Below are 18,976 nucleotides of genomic sequence, written 5' to 3' on the forward strand. Positions count from 1 at the left end.
GGTGAAATTACTTATACTACATGCATACGTCTGGTCTTCAACCTTCCCAAATACTCACACGTCACCCCCCTGCTTACTTCCCTCCACTGGCTGCCTGTCATGGCTCGCATCAAATTCAAAACATTGGTGCTAGCCTTCCAAGCAGTTAAAGGGTCTTCCCCAGCTTATCTACAAAAAATCATCAGACCCTACACCCTGCCAGACCTCTTCGTTGAGCCTCCACAGGCCGCTTGGCACCTACCCCTCTCCGAACCTCCACATCACGCTCACGACTACTGTCTCCCTGTTGAGGTCAGAACTGTAGAATCTCTCCCCACCTTCAAGCGCAAGCTGAAGACACACCTCTTCAAGCAGCACCTCTCCCCATCCCTCCCTACCTCCCTGTGAACCTTAATTGTTGTCTCTGTGACTTGCTTTGTGTATCGGTATTTTTAGTTGGCTAGGTAAGCAGTGTTTGGATAGTTAACTTTGGTCTCTTTGTTTCTTTGTTCTCAAAAAAAAAAAAAAAGGCCCTTGTCCTTATCTTTGTTGTACAGGTAGCAGTTGAAATTGTACTTCCCTCTAGGGTGTTTCAGCGAACTTATCCCTGTTTATGGGTATGCACTTTGTTGTACGTCGCTCTGGATAAGAGAGTCTGCCAAATGCCAATAATGTAATGTAACATACACTGTTACGTTACAGGAGGCTATACTAGCTGTTGGGTCTTCGATTGTCCCCTGCTCAGTCCACTGTAAATCCCTTTGGATAAAAGTGTCAGATAAATAACCAAGGTATAATCAGTGGCACAAGCCGACAGTTCCCATCCTCCCCTCAGAATGAGTCAGTGAGTGTAATTCTCCAGCACGGCCTGTAGGGGGCCCCCTGTGAGCCCAGTGCACCCTGACGGTGTGTGCGACCTCTCGTGCTGCAGGGCAGAGGCATCGCAGCAGCTGAGGTGATGATGCGCACTGAAAACTAAGCGTGTCCTTTTGATACGTCTGGGCACAATGCTCTGGTGCGGTGATCTGAGTGCGCTCAGTGGGGCGATGCTGCATGGCTTGTGTAAGGCGCTATATCTCCTCTTGCAGGCGCTGGGGCAGGTGGTCGCTCTGGAGACGGCGGCGGTGAAGATGAGGCTGGAGAGCCGCAGCACGGACCAGGTACAGCGTCGCCAGCGGCAACATCCAACCCCCTTTCTCCCTGTCAACAGGTTATTTTGTTTTTGGAAAAGGGGGGGAATGAACAGTGATAAACACACAAACACCACTGTGCCAATTACATGCCAGTGCTTTGGTCATTTCAGCATTTGGTTTGACTGTGAGGTCAGTCCAGGCAGTTACTGACATGTTCATGTGGTGGATATTCTGGCTGCAGGTCTGGCGTGTGTGAGCATTGTTCATGTGCACCAGAATAATTTATCAGAAATGGCATGAGGAAGCCCCCATTCACCCGTGCCCTCTCCTGTTCCCCTCCTGTTCCCCTCCTGTTCCCCTTCCTGTTCCCCTTCCTGTTCCCCGTGCCCCCTCCTGTTCCCCTCCTGTTCCCCTCCTGTTCCCCTCCTGTTCCCCTTCCTGTTCCCCCTCCTGTTCCCCTCCTGTTCCCCTCCTGTTCCCCTCCTGTTCCCCTCCTGTTCCCTGTGCCCCCTCCTGTTCCCCTCCTGTTCCCCGTGCCCCTCCTGTTCCCCGTTGCCCAGCTGAAGGAGCAGGTGATGCTGCTGGAAGCTCAGCTGGAGAAACAGTTGGACAGCGCCGCCTCGCCAGACTGCCCAAACGAGCCTGAAGACGAGACGGAGGTGCGTCTGCCGTCTAAACCAGCTCCCTCACACGCCCCCCGAACGCACACACCTACCCCCACTCACTGCTGACCTGCCATTTCCATACGGGATAAAGATGGCCTCAACACCCCGGGCGTGCCTTACATGTTGTTCTAGTTCAGTGTTTCATTTGTGTTTCATTTGGCTGCTTTGAAAGACTGGAAAAACCAGGTGCAGTGACTCCACCCCCTAACCGACTGCAGTGGGACTCCACCCCCTAACCCACAGTCTACCACTACCAACTGCAGTGGGACATTTTGTCTTCTTTGGATTCCTCTGAGCTGTGATGGGTTCAAAAGTGTAGGTGTCTCTTCTGCACAACAGAGGGCAGTATGTCAACGTTAATAACTTTGGTTCTGTCGTATATTCATCTGCTGGTGTCCCCCTGGGCATAGTGTTTGGCCTTCTACAGTCTTTTTTTTTTGTAAACAATGTTCATTTTATCTTATCAATGTTATAATTTTTTAGATTAATAAAAGCATGCCATTTTCAGTTGACTGCCCATATATGACAAAATAATAATGAATAGCTATATTCTAAGAAGGAATCAGCTTTGCACTTGTGTTCGTTAACAGATCCACTGTTCACCGTTTCTAGAAGATTCTGGTCACATCAATTTGAATTTCTGTGTATTTCTGTGCTGAGAGTTAACATTACTCACCTGTGAGAATTCAGACCATACCGTTCAGGTGATCACTGCTTACCTGTCCGTTTGTTAGAAACCCTTTGTCAGGTGTAAGTTCACAATGTTCTTATATGAATATTATAATGCTGATGTTACAATCGCTATTGGTTATTGAAAGCAATGGGGTTCTAGAACACTGACTTTGACAAAATCATTTGAAACCTTCTCTCTGAAGGTATAACACCTGTATTACACTGCACAAAGATATCGCCCGGCACTAAGATATCGCCCGGCACAAAGATAATCGCCCGGCACAAAGCCCTCCTCCCTCATTTTATTGGGATGCTTGTGATTAAGAGAAGCTGACCAGGTGGGTGTGGTCTGCAGAAAAAGGAATAATTAAGTTATTTTAACCCCTTAAGTATCCCTCCTTTTCTAAACACAAGCTTGAAAATGACATACCCAAAATAAAATGCCTACTATTCTATACTACTATATAGTATTACTAAATCACACAGCCACAGCCAAAACACTGGACAAATCTGTTTTGATGACAATATCACCAAAAATGAGCATTCTGCATTGTTTTTTCGAAGCTATGTCTAGGCAGGTTTCCCCAACATGTAATTCGCTAAAATGCTTCTCAGTTGTTGCATCAAACCATGCCACTAGCCAGTTCTAGGTTCAGCTGAAGTTATGCTGTATTTTTTGCTCACGGATGGGGATCGCGCCTTTACTGTACAACAGGATTATCAATACTGGTCAGAGAAGTTCCAGAGAGCCTATACAAAACGTAGGTAATAGCATTCATATTCATATTCATATGTACATATACTTTTGTGGAGGTATATAGTGGCGTAACGGACAACAATGATAATTCCTCCAGATAAATATTAAGTGACGTCACTGGACGTGTTTGGCTTGAATCTCCAGCCTGACGGCCACCCGTCCAGGCGATCACATGACACTCCCAGAAAGTGCGCTAACGTTAGCATACAACTATCACGGAACCTACGGTAACGTTAGCATACAACTATCACGGAACCTACGGTAATGTTAGCATACAACTATCACGGAACCTACGGTAACGTTAGCATACAACTATCACGGAACCTACGGTAATGTTAACATACAACTATCACGGAACCTACGGTAACGTTAACATGCAACTATCACGGAACCTATGCTAACGTTAGCATACAACTATCACGGAACCTACGGTAACGTTAGCATACAACTATCACGGCACCTACGCTAACGTTAGCATACAACTGTCACGGAACCTACGGTAACGTTAGCATACAACTATCACGGCACCTACGCTAACGTTAGCATACAACTATCACGGAACCTACGGTAATGTTAGCATACAACTATCACGGAACCTACGGTAACGTTAGCATACAACTATCACGGAACCTACGGTAATGTTAACATACAACTATCACGGAACCTACGGTAACGTTAACATGCAACTATCACGGAACCTATGCTAACGTTAGCATACAACTATCACGGAACCTACGGTAACGTTAGCATACAACTATCACGGCACCTACGCTAACGTTAGCATACAACTGTCACGGAACCTACGGTAACGTTAGCATACAACTATCACGGCACCTACGCTAACGTTAGCATACAACTATCACGGAACCTACGGTAATGTTAGCATACAACTATCACGGAACCTACGGTAACGTTAGCATACAACTATCACGGAACCTACGGTAATGTTAACATACAACTATCACGGAACCTACGGTAACGTTAACATGCAACTATCACGGAACCTATGCTAACGTTAGCATACAACTATCACGGAACCTACGGTAACGTTAGCATACAACTATCACGGCACCTACGCTAACGTTAGCATACAACTGTCACGGAACCTACGGTAACGTTAGCATACAACTATCACGGCACCTACGCTAACGTTAGCATACAACTATCACGGAACCTACGGTAATGTTAGCATACAACTATCACGGAACCTACGCTAACGTTAGCATACAACTATCACGGAACCTACGCTAACGTTAGCATACAACTGTCACGGAACCTACGCTAACGTTAGCATACAACTATCACGGAACCTACGCTAACGTTAGCATACAACTGTCACGGCACCTACGCTAACGTTAGCATACAACTGTCACGGAACCTACGGTAACGTTAGCATACAACTATCACGGCACCTACGCTAACGTTAGCATACAACTATCACGGCACCTACGCTAACGTTAGCATACAACTATCACGGAACCTACGGTAATGTTAGCATACAACTATCACGGAACCTACGGTAACGTTAGCATACAACTACCATGGAACCTATGCTAACGTTAGCATACAACTATCACGGAACCTACGGTAACGTTAACATGCAACTATCACGGAACCTATGCTAACGTTAGCATACAACTATCACGGAACCTACGGTAACGTTAGCATACAACTATCACGGCACCTACGCTAACGTTAGCATACAACTATCACGGAACCTATGCTAACGTTAGCATACAACTATCACGGAACCTACGGTAACGTTAGCATACAACTATCACGGAACCTACCTTGGCTGGCCTGAGCGATATGACGGACAGCTCTCACTTTGGCAACAACAAAAAGAAACGTGACCGTGCTCCTTTAAGGGCTTAAAAAACGGTTTATCCGCACTTACTTTTAGCCGGAAACCTTGTGGAGTGACTCTCAGAGCCAGCAGGAAACCCAGACAGAAGAGAAACAAAGTGAGGACCTGGCTTTGGTGAGTCAAACTGCCCTGCAGGGTTCCTCCCATCCAGTGGGGAGCGATGAGTCAAGAAGGCGGTTGTACAGATATGCTCACTGAGCACTTTATTAGGTAGACCTGTACACCCGCTTGTTAATGCAAATGTTTAATTTATCGATTTTAAGTATCGCTTAGTATTAGCTAGCCAACACTTAGTCTTGCACGTGCACTTTCTAGTCTGGGAATGTTATTAGCCGTGTTGCTCACAGCTCTTCTGTATTGTTCCTCTGCTCAACAAAATTTGCACGTTAAAGGTCGACTAGATTATTTTGGTTGCTGATAAAATGCTGTTGGCTTACAATGAGATGAAGATACTGTGAAGAATGACTAAATATTAATGATAAAGATCCTCATGAAAAATACTTTGAAGGGAAATGGAGAAAGCAGAGTTACCCAGGTTATGGAGAGAACAGTGCGAGATGCTAAACGATGAGTACCCTGACAGCGTGTGATTGGCTCATGGCTGTGGTCGGAGCACCAGTTTATGAGTGTCAGCTTCGTGTCGCAGGTCAGTGAGCAGCTGAGTGAGGTTGCGGAGCAGGTAGAGGGTGACGAGGAGACCTCCGGGCCGCAGGGCGTCCACGTGGAGCCGGAGTCCAGCGAGGTTAGGGCGCGAGGGCGCGCCGCCGCCAACCCCCTGCAAGGGTCTCCTGGGACATATTGGGCACAACATCACCATGACAACCGCCAAAACTAGGGTGGTCCTCCAGACCAGGGCTACCAGGGGGGTTCCCCCACTTTAAATGTTTCTGCCATTGAGTGATTTTTACTCTCATGGGGTAATAATCATTTTATGTTTTTGTCATCTTTTATGGAGAACAGTGGCCCCTACTTGTTCTCAGATTGTAGCTCCCGTGACATAAACTCCTGAATGACTCAGTCATCTTTATTGTGCCCAAAATGGCCGCAGCTATGCAGCAGGTGATTGGTGCTGGGCTCTTCTGTGTTGTGGGAAGCAGCCACAAACCCTCTAAAGCGTGCAGGCTTTTCACTCATCTGCGTGTGAATGAATGAGGTGTGAGCTGAGGAAATGGATGGTGTAATGTCAATACATGGATGTATTTTCCCTAACCCCGTATCTAGCCTCAGGTTTCCTCAGATCTCAGCATCCTGTCTGGGGCCATGTCATGACTGTGCACTCTGTCAGGGCTTTTATCCTAACATTGCATCCTTTGTGGACTGATGTCACAACTCTAGTGTCATAACTCTGTGCATCCTTCCGGAGTGATGTCATAACTCTGTGCATCCTTCCGGGGTGATGTCATAACTCTGTGCATCCTTCCGGGGTGATGTCATAACTCTGTCTCTTTCTGGAGTGATGCCATTACTTTTTCTGTCTACACCTTCTTTTGGGGTGATGTCGTAACTCTGGGCTCCACCTGGGTGACATAACTGTACCTGTCTGTGTGACCTCATAACTGTGCGCCCTGCCTGCAGGTCCAGTGCCAGCGGGACCAGGCGAGTGAGAGCCTGGAGGAGCTGCAGACCGAGGGTCCAGAGCAGGAGCCAGACCAGGAGCTGCCAGAGGAGTCTGAGCAGGTTGCTCCGCATAACTTCTGCTCTTTGCATGCCTGCCATTCCAAACAAGCTTCTGCCTGTTCCACATCTCTACAGAACCCCCCCAAACCAGCTTCTGCCTGTTCCACATCTCTACAGAACCCCCCCAAAACAGCTTCTGCCTGTTCCACATCTCTACAGAACCCCCCCAAACCAGCTTCTGCCTGTTCCACATCTCTACAGAACCCCCCCAAACCAGCTTCTGCCTGTTCCACATCTCTACAGAACCCCCCCAAACCAGCTTCTGCCTGTTCCACATCTCTACAGAACCCCCCCAAACCAGCTTCTGCCTGTTCCACATCTCTACAGAACCCCCCCAAACCAGCTTCTGCCTGTTCCACATCTCTACAGAACCCCCCCAAACCAGCTTCTGCCTGTTCCACATCTCTACAGAACCCCCCCAATCAAGCTTCTGCCTGTTCCACATCTCTACAGAACCCCCCCAAACCAGCTTCTGCCTGTTCCACATCTCTATAGAACACCCCCCCCCCCCCCCCAACCCAGTCTGCCGTCTAGTTCCAGTATTGTTAGAATGTTATATTTTTATGTGAATCAGAGCAGTGCTTTCCCACACAGTTGTTGTGTTTTTTGACTACAACAGAACCAGTTCCTGAGTGACTGACTACTGATCTTCAGACTATGTACTTGTAAATGAGTCATGAAAAGAAGGTTCTGCTCTGATGGTGTGTGAGCTGCATTCCTGGCCTGTCAGTGCCGCTCCCTGATGAACATGCCCAGGCAGAGCGAGAGCTCTCTGAACTGCACGGTGTTAGAGTGCTGAGTGCTCATTCTTACACACTCGTAAATACAGCTGAATTTAAGTGATTATTATTATCATTTTTTATTTTTTTATTTTTTTTTATTCCAACCTATGTATTAGCTCCACAGAAAGCCATTCCGTGACAGGCCTGGGGTTATTAGGACTTGGTTACAGCCTCTCTGTCTGATCGTGTTCAGGGCAGTGACCACACCCCAATGCATTGTTGCACTCTGGCGCTCTGCTCAGCCGTGGAGTTAGCAATGCTAGCCGAGGTGTTCCGTCACTCTCCGCTGACTATTAACCAATCACTGCCCAACTACAAGGCGGGATGCTCAAACTCAATCTTAAACTCAATCTTAAACTCAATCGGATCCATGAGTTTAAGAAAATCTTTGCAAATTTATGCAAAGACCAACTATCTTTTTGAACCTTACCGCGGTCCATAGTTGGCATTCATGCTAGCCACTTTGTGAACAACTAGATACATCCCCTTAAAAGCTGTATTACATTACATTACATATAAAAGCTATATTACACATTACACAAGTACGTGATGTGTACCTGCACATACAAGATGGATATACATTTATTTTACAAAAGTAGATTAATTAGACAAATACTTCAAAAACTATTTACCTGGTAGTCAGGTGTGAAGAGAGTCTGGCCGATCGGTAGAGAAACCCAGGGCCCGGTTTGATGATCCCTGGGTTAAGGCAGTCTGCAGAGTGCTGCACTCGGATGCAGAGCTGCCGTAATGACAGCAGTGTCCTTCTGTGGTTGGGGAGCTGGTATAAACTGGTATAAACTGGTATAATGTGGGTCCTCCTCCCCTCAGACGCAGAAGGGGCCGCAGGAGGACCCCTCAACCCCCGACCCTGCGGCTGCGTCCGAGCAGGTACACCCTACGCCCCAATGCTGCCCCTTACCCCACCCTACGCCCCGATGCTGCTCCTAACCCCACCCTACGCCCCGATGCTGCCCCTTACCCCACCCTACGCCCCGATGCTGCCCCTTACCCCACCCTACGCCCCGATGCTGCTCCTAACCCCACCCTACGCCCCAATGCTGCTCCTTACCGCACCCTACGCCCCAATGCTGCTCCTAACACCCCAATGCTGCTAGAGATTATTTTGTTTATTTTCCTATAGGAGGAACTCGCCAAAGAGGAGGATCACACTCCACTGGACCAGCTTCAGGGAAAGGTACCTTCAGTCCTAACGCGATCAAATCAAGCCCAGCCTAGCAGAAAGGACCCCTAGGTTATATCTCTGCAAGATGCTGAGTAGCACAGGTCCTATTTAAGGCTTTATAAATCCGGCTGTGAACTTCACAGATGTTTAGAAAATGAAGAAAGGCACTGACTAGGGGTCCAAAAACCTGAAAATGCCTCTGAAATTAAATGACGGGCTTTTTGCCTATTAAAAATAGACAAAACTGTCCCTTATGATGGTTTAGGATAAAATCGTTATCACATTTTAAAATAATGAAAGGCATTGTAACATATTACATTAATGGCATTTGGCGGACGCTCTTATCCAGAGCGATGTACAGTTGATTAGACTAAGCAGGTGACAATCCTCCCCTGGAGCAATGCGGGGTTAAGGACCTTGCTCAAGGGCCCAACGGCTGTGCGGATCTTATTGTGGCTACACCGGGATTAGAACCACCGACCTTGCATGTCCCAGTCATGTACCTTAACCACTACGCTACAGGCCGCCCCAGCGTATTAGCAGTGTATTAGCAAGGGCTAACCGTAATCTATTGCGATATGAATATCAAAAATATGACAACACGTACATTGCACACATACATGTTACTGTACATGTGCAAGTGTAGCGTGTGTTACTGTATGTGTGCTGGCTGTAGCGTGTGTTACTGTATGTGTGCTGGCTGTTGCGTGTGTTACTGTATGTGTGCTGGCTGTAGCGTGTGTTACTGTATGTGTGCTGGCTGTTGCGTGTGTTACTGTATGTGTGCTGGCTGTTGCGTGTGTTACTGTATGTGTGCTGGCTGTAGCGTGTGTTACTGTACATGTGCAAGTGTAGCGTGTGTTACTGTATGTGTGCTGGCTGTACCGTTTGTTACTGTTTGTGTTCAAGTGTACTTAGGGAATGGTTTGAAATTCCAGCCATTGCCTTGTACCTTTGAGCAAAGTACACCGGGTATTTTAAATTTAGGCTATATCACAAGGCCTTTATTTCTATTTCTTTCTTTGTTTCTTAGGGTGAATCTGAGGAGGTGACAGAAGGAACTTCTGTTTGAGCCAGAAGAGACATGACACAACTTGCCAAAATGCCTTACAATTACTATAGTTATGCATTCCTCAATATATAAATACTTTATTGTACTGTAGTAAATTCCAAAACATTGTTAAGGAAAACTAATTTTAAGTAATATGAGCATTTCATTTTCAAAGAGGGTGGTGGGCTAATCCGCACTGCTGATGTTTTGTATTGCATTAAAATGTACATCACAGGGCTTCTGGCTGTGTCTCAAAATGGCCGCCTGCCAACAGCAGTGAATCAGTGTTCAGAAAAGGGAAAGAGTGTGTACGTTAAAAGTACATCAACAAGTGCAATTATGGTTTTCCTTTAATTAATGTGTCTTTTGTCAGGTTGAAAAGGTAGAAACATTTTATGGTACACATACGCAAAACGAATACTGCTGGTTACTTTCTGTAGCTGGCTATCAACACAAACCGTGTGAATTTGATAAATAAACTACAATGTAGCTACACCTTGTCCTATATTCATTTTGGTTGTATCAGTCTCTGGTGAGGTATGATGCCATGCAAAAAGGTGATATACCGTATACTGTTTTCCTTGGGTGGCTGTTTTAATGTCTGCGTTTACAGTACTCATCTTAATTTACCTCCACCTTTTAATACGCCTTTGCACATCTAAACAAATAAAAAATTGAATACAAGCTTTCAAAATGTAGTGTATTTAAAGGTACAATCGGTAATTTTGGACTCCTAGCGGTCAAGAGAGGAATTGCAGCGACAAACACCCTCAATCCACAACACAGTTTATCCATGGTGAACGCACTGACGTTTGCTTGTAACAATGTTTTAACACACAAATCTTACCTATTGTACATTTAATTTCTGGAAATTGCAATTATTTTGAGTGTGTTAGACCAGTGCTACTTTTTTTTAAGCCCTTGTAAAAAATGAAAATGAGGCGTGAAGGTTTGCATGTTTCATTGGATGGCTTTATTAATAGAGGGGTCAGGAATAGAGCTCTCACAGCAACATGACATCTTCCACTGGCGCACGTTTACACAAAGCAAGGCCAGCTCTGGAGAAATACAGAGTTATATTGACATATTGACACTGGCACACGTTTACACAAAGCAAGGCCAGCTCTGGAGAAATACAGTTATATAGATTCATAGCAGAAGCGCTGGAGATTAATCTAGGATACACCCAAACTCGATGGTTGACATAAGAAGCAGGAAGTGCTGCTGCCATCTGCACGTATTCGTATGGTGCTTGTGCAAGAGAGCTTAGACAATGGAAACCCAAAAGCATGCTGATTGTTCTTGGCAAAATGCACACCTATTCATCAAAAATTCAATTCAACCCATCCAAATCACAAGACCTTAATTGTATGTTGACAGTTTTCCCAACATTGTACTCTATCCACAGCAGCTATAAAAAAGGAAGAAAAAACAACAGAAGCCGGTAGATTAGCGTGTCCTGCTGATGTGGCGCTACAGTGGAGTCCCCGGGCGTTCCCCGGGTTCCCCGGCTCCCCGGGGTTCACTTATGGCCGTGCAGGCATACCCCCTCCAGCTCCGCAACTTTACCTTTCACTCCAAACTTGTCAACCAGACACTCGTGATCCTTGTCTGATTTGTCACACATCTGCCAGTGATACTTGATGGCTGTGTAAAAGGATTCATTTGTTAACTTCGGACATGGTGCGCAAATAGCATACAGTGCTAGCTATGTTCCAATTTACTGTGGACTAGGTGCTTGTGGCAATGGGCTGTGATTTCTGTTTCTGGTGTTGTCTAGCACTGGCACCCTTAAGCACCGGACTTGGTGTCCTCTATAATGTTGGGAACAAAGACATTTTCTTCTTGATTTGGCTCTTTACTCCAAAATTTTAGATTTGTAAACTACTTTTGTTAAAGCGTATTTTTATACATTTTTGTTTCACCATTATACATGCCTCCTCCCCCATTTCAAGGCGCCATAATGTTTGGGGAAAAATAGCTTCACAGATGTTTCTGACTAGACAGCTGAATTGCTTCACAGATGTTTCTGACTAGATGGCTGAATTGCTTCACAGATGTTTCTGACTAGACGGCTGAATTGCTTCACAGATGTTTCTGACTAGACGGCTGAATTGCTTCACAGATGTTTCTGACTAGACGGCTGAATTGCTTCACAGATGTTTCTGACTAGACGGCTGAATTGCTTCACAGATGTTTCTGACTAGACGGCTGAATAGCTTCACAGATGTTTCTCACTAGAAGGCTGAATTGCTTCACAGATGTTTCTGACTAGACGACTGAATTGCTTCCTTAGTGCAGGTCTAATGGAGCAGTTAGTAGTCTTTGGATTCAGTCATTGGAACAGACCCAAATCAAGAAAAAATATAATCGTCTCAAACATTAGGTAGGGCAGTGTACATTTAGCCTTCACTATACAGCTTGGCTTCAATAACATTCAGCTATATTCATGGGAGTGTGCAGTGAATGTAGGAATGTGAGCTGGTCTGAAGGGAGTTCCTTACCAGGGAATTTACATATGAGTGCCTTCCATGAGGCACAGTAGATCATCTTATCCTTGATCGACGCATCCTCAGGGCACCTGGAGAACATAAAAACTCATGAATGCTGAGAGGGGCCACTTTCAATTTATACTTTTTGCATTCCACAATTTGACATTTGTAATCGGAGCCAAATGAAGAAAAACAGTTTTTTGTTTTATAAGTTACAGTGGGTAACATGCAGAGATCCTGTGATGTGGGTGCAGGGGAGAGCCCATACCAGCTGATGAATACAAGCTCCTCCTTCTCGATGTGTTCACTGGTGTGGTAGAAACAGTCGTACACGGCGTAGCAGCACTTAGTCTCTTCGAATAGGTCCATGATCTGCTTGAAGAGGTCCGCCTGATCGTCGAAGTCATTCAGGCTGCGGGTTTTAGCTTTGTCTACTACAATCCTGTCATGTGTCTCGTTTATGCACAAAACCGTGACCTTCAGACGGTCACAGGCTCCCTTCTTTGAAGGGTGATTCGCCATCGTCATTCTATTGATATACTCATCCACACATGGATCGATAGCCACTCCGGAGGACTGTTGGAAATAATAAAAATAATATTAATGATAATCATCATCGTTATGACGACATTAATCTAACAAGAACAAAAACAACAACCATGGGCTGAACATATGTACTGTATATGACACCTTTCATCTTCTGATTTGCTTTATAATAATTTTGAAATCATTAGTTTACAATTTGCCTGGCCTCAGCCCCCACTTGGGTGAGACACTGCATGTTACCTGTACCAGGTAGACCAGGGGTGTCCTTTACCTGTGCCTGGCAGACCAAGGGTGTCCTTTACCTATGCCAGGTAGATCAGAGTGGGTGCAGGTTTTAGTTTTATTCCAGCCTGAATCGATTAGTTCATTAGTTGATTCAGGTGTTGTGGTGTTGGGCTAAAACAAAAACCTGCACCCACACCGGTCCTTTTTGGATAAGATTGAATCCTGAGGTTAACTAAATAATGAGAACATAATTCTCTTTTGCAGTGATTGCCGAGAACAGGGTTCTACCCCCCATCCCCCCTCCTCTCTCTCTGGATGGAACTCACCCAAATACCAAATAATAAATAAAATAATCTCAGAGTGGATCCAATTAATTTGTAAGTATACGTAGGGTATATACTTAGTCAAAGGTCTGATTCTAACCCAAAGCAGAATGAAGAAAAGGCCGAACCAGTCAGCCTATGGCCTCAGCACAATCGCTGGGTTCATTCTTCTGCTTGTACGAGCGTGTGTCGCCGTTACATAAGCAACGCATCAAAACCTGTTATACAAGATGCGTCTGGAATGGATTGTCTAGAATCTGGCCCCAAGCACTCCTCAGCTACTCCCATGCAAAGCGGACAGTATCGGCACTGGTAAGATGATCCGGCACAGGTTGTTTCACCCTTAACAACAATCTCTACTTACACAACTGTAGTTTTTTTTGTTTTTTATCTGGCCCAGATTGTTTGAGGGAAAAAAGGTGTATGTTGGGCTCTGAATAAGTCATATAAGTGTTTTTAACAATGAAACCATTTCCACATCCATTCCAAACTTGCCATATTTGTGAAGGGAAAAAAAGCACATTATTGTCTTTAAATGTTTATGAGAAGTCAATTTACACCTTCCCCAACTAGTACATCTGAAAAAATCTAAATGTGAAGCTGTTCCAGTGGTGTTAAATGAGCAGGATAATGTCCTGTGCCAGAGCAGGCTGATGAATGCTGTTTCATGTAAACACAAGACCGATATTTTGTGCAAAGCAAAGTGTAGTGTGTGGGGGAGGGGGAAAGTTATAACTGCATTCATATATACCATCAAGTTCAATCTTGTGGAAATCTGCAGTGTCTGCAGGTTTAACTCCAGGCCTGGAGGGCCGCAGTGTCTGCAGGTTTAACTCCAGTCCTGGAGGGCCGCAGTGTCTGCAGGTTTAACTCCAGTCCTGGAGGGCCACAGTGTCTGCAGGTTTAGCTCCAGTCCTGGAGGGCCGCAGTGTCTGCAGGTTTAACTCCAGTCCTGGAGGGCTGCAGTGTCTGCAGGTTTAACTCCAGTCCTGGAGGGCCGCAGTGTCTGCAGGTTTAACTCCAGTCCTGGAGGGCCGCACTGTCTGCAAGTTTAACTCCAGACACTGGAGAGGCCTCAATTCATATCCTACCTTCTACCTTGCAATATAAGGTATTGCACACTTTTCATAGTTTTCTATTCCCATAGTTTTTGTAGAACCACCATGACCTCATGCATATTTGCAAATCTAGAAATGATTCAATCATACACAATATGCAAAATGTCCTCAGACAGTAAGTGAATTAATCCTTTTTTTATGATAAGTTTTGAACGTATACCGTGGCAATATACCAGCCGTGGTGCCTTTACTAAAGAAGTGTTTCTGTTGATATTTCTATTCACCCTAATTCAGTGGAGTCCGTTCTGCAGTGTCCCGGACCATTTCCCAATTTTTAAGTTGGTTGAATTTAATGAAGTTCAAAGGTACTTTTAAAATTACATTTTTGAAAAGCATACTGGTGTTTTTGTTTTTTTGGGTCTGGTGAGACTTGGACTTTGAGGCAGACTTATAAAGAAATTTGCTGCATAATGTATGAATTAGTCTACGCTTGAAAGTTAATGCTAACTAATTAGTGCATTAATTGATGGTAATTTGTTCCCAATTACACATAAGAAGCAGAAGACATGATCTGTAATACCATAAAGTGAGTTCTATATGGATGTGTCAGGGGGTCATGGGTGGTGTTTCTGAGCACAGTGGTGTTTCTGAGTGCAGTGATGGTGTTTCTGAGGGCAGTGATGGTGTTTCTGAGGGCAGTGGTGGTGTTTCTGAGGGCAGTGGTGGTGTTTCTGAGGGCAGTGATGGTGTTTCTGAGGGCAGTGGTGGTGTTTCTGAGGGCAGTGATGGTGTTTCTGAGGGCAGTGGTGGTGTACATCTGAAACTGCAATCTGAGGATCAGAAACATGACGGGGCAAAGTGTCTGAAGTTATAATCCAGCCAGCCCACTTAGCTTCCCCCACATTCCAGCCATGTTGGAACACGTCCGCTCTAGTGCGGACCTGTTTCACATCGCTCCTAAATAACAGAGCTCACAAGACTTTACACATCTCTTCTCCACATGCATGGAATGTGCCATCGGACATTTGTGCTAAAACATCATTGTGCAGTTGGAATTTCAGGAAGCAAAACCATTTTCATTGATAAACAAAATTATCCATAAGGTGCAAAATACAATTATCCTTATGGTGCTAAGCAAATCAGTTGATTCACCTCTTTAATTCACTTTTAACAGTTAAAATGAATGTACGACTCGTCGTGCAACCACTCTAGCACACTGAATACGGGGATTTTATTCCACACAGCATGCAGAGCTATGTCTGACAGAATCAGACTAAAGAGGGTAAAGAATTCTTCAAAACAGGTGTAGTCTAATTCAGACATTTAAAAAAAGCAAAAAGCAGCATAGTTTGAAAACCAGTAGTGTGGACCACACAGTGAGTAGTTGAGATATATATATACACACACACATAGACGGGTTTAGGCACCTCCATACCCATTAAATATCTTGTCGTGAACATTTTAAAAGTGACAAATACATATATATAAATAATATATCCCACTGTTGAGGGGTATGTAACCTGAAAGTACCTGTGTAATTTTCTTTTTGTTTAAATGTCATGAATATTAGCATTTTGAGACAACTGCTGCCAAAAGTTTGGGGGAATTCACATCGTGTTTGGACATGAAAGCCTGTGTCTGCCACAGCCCTGACATATTTCACAGGGCTGTGGTGGGGCAGCTCAAATTCATACTCTGCATCTTACAAGGTTAAAACTATGGGTTATTCTCAAATGGAACAAACTAATTAGGTTTTTGTAGGGCATATATGGTCTGCAAAACTATTGTTATAACAGGACCTCCAACCTTACTTATAATGTACAAGTCCCCAACCGCAAAGTGATGAAAAGCCATTTTCCATATGCTACAAATAATGCTATTATGGTCGTAACTAATACTAATATTTAAAATAATCATAATAAAAAGATTATCCAGAGGTAATTGTTATTCCCAGGAATCTGTAGCCCCAAAAAAATAAAAACGAGAAAACTCACCATAGTTGTTCTGTAGAGGCGGGAGACGCGGAGGAGCTCGAGGATGTCTCTGTGTGTGCTCTGCGCGCGGTGTCAGAAAGAAAATCGTTCGGAGGTGCAATCTAAAGAAGAATAAGGAGTGGCACGAACCCGCCTCCGCTCTCTTCCTCAAACTTTTACCATTCCGTTTCCGTGTCTCTTAAAAAACAGTTTGTTGTTCTACAATCACTTTATAAAGTTTCTCCGAAGTTAAGACAACGTAGATATCCGACGAAATGCATTTTTTATTAATAAAATTGGCCCCGCAAATACAACACATTATTATCCTATATCTTTTTTTTTTTAATCCCTAGGTGAAAAATAGACGCAGGTACTGTAACAACGAACCAATGAGAAGCGACGGTTTTAAATGCCCCCCTTTTATGGAAAGTAAAGCTCGCGCAAGGTGAAACCTGGCAGTATAATTTACCGCCTTATTAGGTAAAAAGTTTGGCGAAACGAAGGTGTGTTACAGAAAAAGAACGTGAGTGTGTATTTGTATGAAAGGCTTCTGATAATTGCTGAGAAACGGATGTCTTCTCACTGCATGTGTATTCATAGCCTACGCATACATGTACCTGTTTTCACCATTTATTTTTCTTTTTTTGCACGGACGTACCTTTACCTCATTTAGAAGTATTTCCCCGTAACTGCGTAATTAGACCTATGGGCTACTATAGGTAACTGCCTTATGATTAGGCCTAAGGGCTACTATAGGGCTACCACCTATCTATATCAATCAGCACACACTTATTATTCATCCACACGACTGTATTCGAAAATATAGTAATACTTTAAGATTTACATCATGTAGAAGTCGGCGCTTCTCTGGACTTACCAGGTTAGATCTTTTTCCCAGTTTTCACCCATTGCAAATTCCTCAATAATGCTTAGTCCAGCAGCCTATTGCACCAGTATAACGTAAGTGTGAAATGTAGGCAAGTTTGAATGTTAATTCGGAGTTACGACGCAACTTAATTTAAACCCATAGACTGCAGAAATAAGAGGTTGCACCAACTGATTTAGTTATGATGTACGGTTAAGATAAGAACTTATCATTTAGGCCGACATCCAACTTGCTCCCTATTAGGTTTAAAGTCATTCCTAAAGTCGATTTGAAAGATTGCGAAACTTCAGCTCAGATTGTGAAAATTCAGCTCACTATAAGCTAGTAGCACATTCTTCGCAATAGATGATATATTTAATTTGTATGATGAGTTTGACATGCACTCGTGCCTTCGTTTTCGATAAACTCACGCTACAGAAAATAATTAGCCCCGTCTTACTCCGGGATGGCTCCGATGGTTTCGTGCACTTTGACCTGACATCTGCGTCTCAACTCAAACCCGCGGTTCATTGTCCCGTGCTCCCGCGGTTCATTGTCCCGTGCTCCCGTAGTCACCGGGAGTGCAAGCGTGTCCTGGGGAATCGCGCTCGGATGAGCAACTCGGCACCTTGACAAGTTATCAATATGGAAATGGACTGCTAACACATCCACAATGGACTTTTTTTGCTGCTTGCATATTACCACAGTACACGACACAGTGAATATGTTTTATTGTGTCTTATTTTGTGTACTCTATATTGCCTAAATAAGAATATTAGACTATATACAGTGTAATTCAGGTCAATACATCAAGTATGAAGTTAACATTTTATTAGTTAATGTATTTGACTACAAACTAATATCTTAGTTAGATGAATATTTATACATGGGATACCATGGGATAAACATAATTACTTAATCATTAACAAATACATTAACAGTGTTTTTTTCTTCTCACTGCAATACACATTGCCATTAACTTATGTGGTTAACTTGAATTAATGATCTACAAATACATTAACAAAACTGTTGAGATTACCTTCTTGGTATTTGGTTAACTACATTAGTTAATGTCAATTCATGTAACATTATTTTAAAGTGTTAGCAATAATAATTCTATGAATAGTTACTTTACACTGTATATGTGTCCAGTAGACAGTTAAACATGCTGTATTCACAAAATGTTCAGGAATATTCTCTCTCATTTCAAACATTCCAGACTACTGAAGCACTTAAAGCAGATTACATGTTTTGAAGGTTAGTCTGGTCTTGTTCAGTCATTTTGTGCAAGGTGCATTCTTAAACAAGCTGTGTCAAGATGGCCTCCAACAAGACTGCGTAATCGGAAGCCCGAGACTTCTCTGTCCCAGCAGCCAGAAAACTACACGTATTCAAGAAGGTTCAGGTTCAGTCAGCAGGATGATTTCAGCAGGTCCTCTGAGTCATGCAGGAAGTCCTTGTTCAGTTAGTCTAGAACACAGACAGCACTGGTTGGACCGGTTTGCAGCAAACCTGGTTAAATACGTGTGTGTTAAACACTTTAACTGCTTGGATGCTGGCAAGATTGGAAAACATCCTGCAGATACTGGACAGTTGTCAACAGAACATGATTGGAACAAAAACTGTCTGAAAGAATAATTTCATTCTGGAAAGATTTATTCAGTAGATATTTTGTTCATACCAGAGGGGAAACTAGCGAACGTTCATATCCGGGAATAATTACAG

At 44.0% G+C, this 18,976-nt stretch overlaps 2 protein-coding genes across 2 annotated transcripts in view; one reads left to right on the forward strand and one right to left on the reverse strand.

Moving 5' to 3' along the window:
* LOC133118367 (ribosome-binding protein 1-like) overlaps positions 1–10,262 on the forward strand; it is a 33,458-nt gene extending 23,196 nt beyond the window's left edge. Inside the window, exons 22-29 of the mRNA XM_061228295.1 lie at positions 1,068–1,139; positions 1,673–1,771; positions 5,110–5,187; positions 5,720–5,815; positions 6,649–6,750; positions 8,364–8,423; positions 8,677–8,730; positions 9,752–10,262. Coding sequence (XP_061084279.1) covers positions 1,068–1,139; positions 1,673–1,771; positions 5,110–5,187; positions 5,720–5,815; positions 6,649–6,750; positions 8,364–8,423; positions 8,677–8,730; positions 9,752–9,790 — 600 coding nt within the window. The 3' untranslated portion in view covers positions 9,791–10,262. The remainder of the gene's footprint in view (positions 1–1,067; positions 1,140–1,672; positions 1,772–5,109; positions 5,188–5,719; positions 5,816–6,648; positions 6,751–8,363; positions 8,424–8,676; positions 8,731–9,751) is intronic.
* A 457-nt stretch (positions 10,263–10,719) lies between these two features.
* On the reverse strand, positions 10,720–16,567 carry LOC133118363 (cofilin-2-like). Its single transcript, XM_061228288.1, has 4 exons — positions 16,408–16,567; positions 12,530–12,837; positions 12,274–12,350; positions 10,720–11,416 (listed from the first exon to the last, which is right to left on the reverse strand). The coding sequence occupies exons 1-4, from the start codon at positions 16,408–16,410 to the stop codon at positions 11,292–11,294; spliced, it is 513 nt and encodes a 170-aa protein (XP_061084272.1). The 5' UTR covers positions 16,411–16,567; the 3' UTR covers positions 10,720–11,291.
* Positions 16,568–18,976: the final 2,409 nt, after the last annotated feature.

The sequence above is a fragment of the Conger conger genome, chromosome 18 (assembly GCF_963514075.1).
Source record: "Conger conger chromosome 18, fConCon1.1, whole genome shotgun sequence".
Taxonomy (NCBI): domain Eukaryota; kingdom Metazoa; phylum Chordata; class Actinopteri; order Anguilliformes; family Congridae; genus Conger; species Conger conger.

Coding starts and splice junctions, on each gene's coding strand:
- LOC133118363 (XM_061228288.1), bottom strand. Junction 12,351..12,529: donor GAGCTTGTATTCATCAGCTG/GTATGGGCTCTC, acceptor TATGTTCTCCAG/GTGCCCTGAGGATGCGTCGA. Junction 11,417..12,273: donor ACTCATATGTAAATTCCCTG/GTAAGGAACTCC, acceptor CCTTTTACACAG/CCATCAAGTATCACTGGCAG.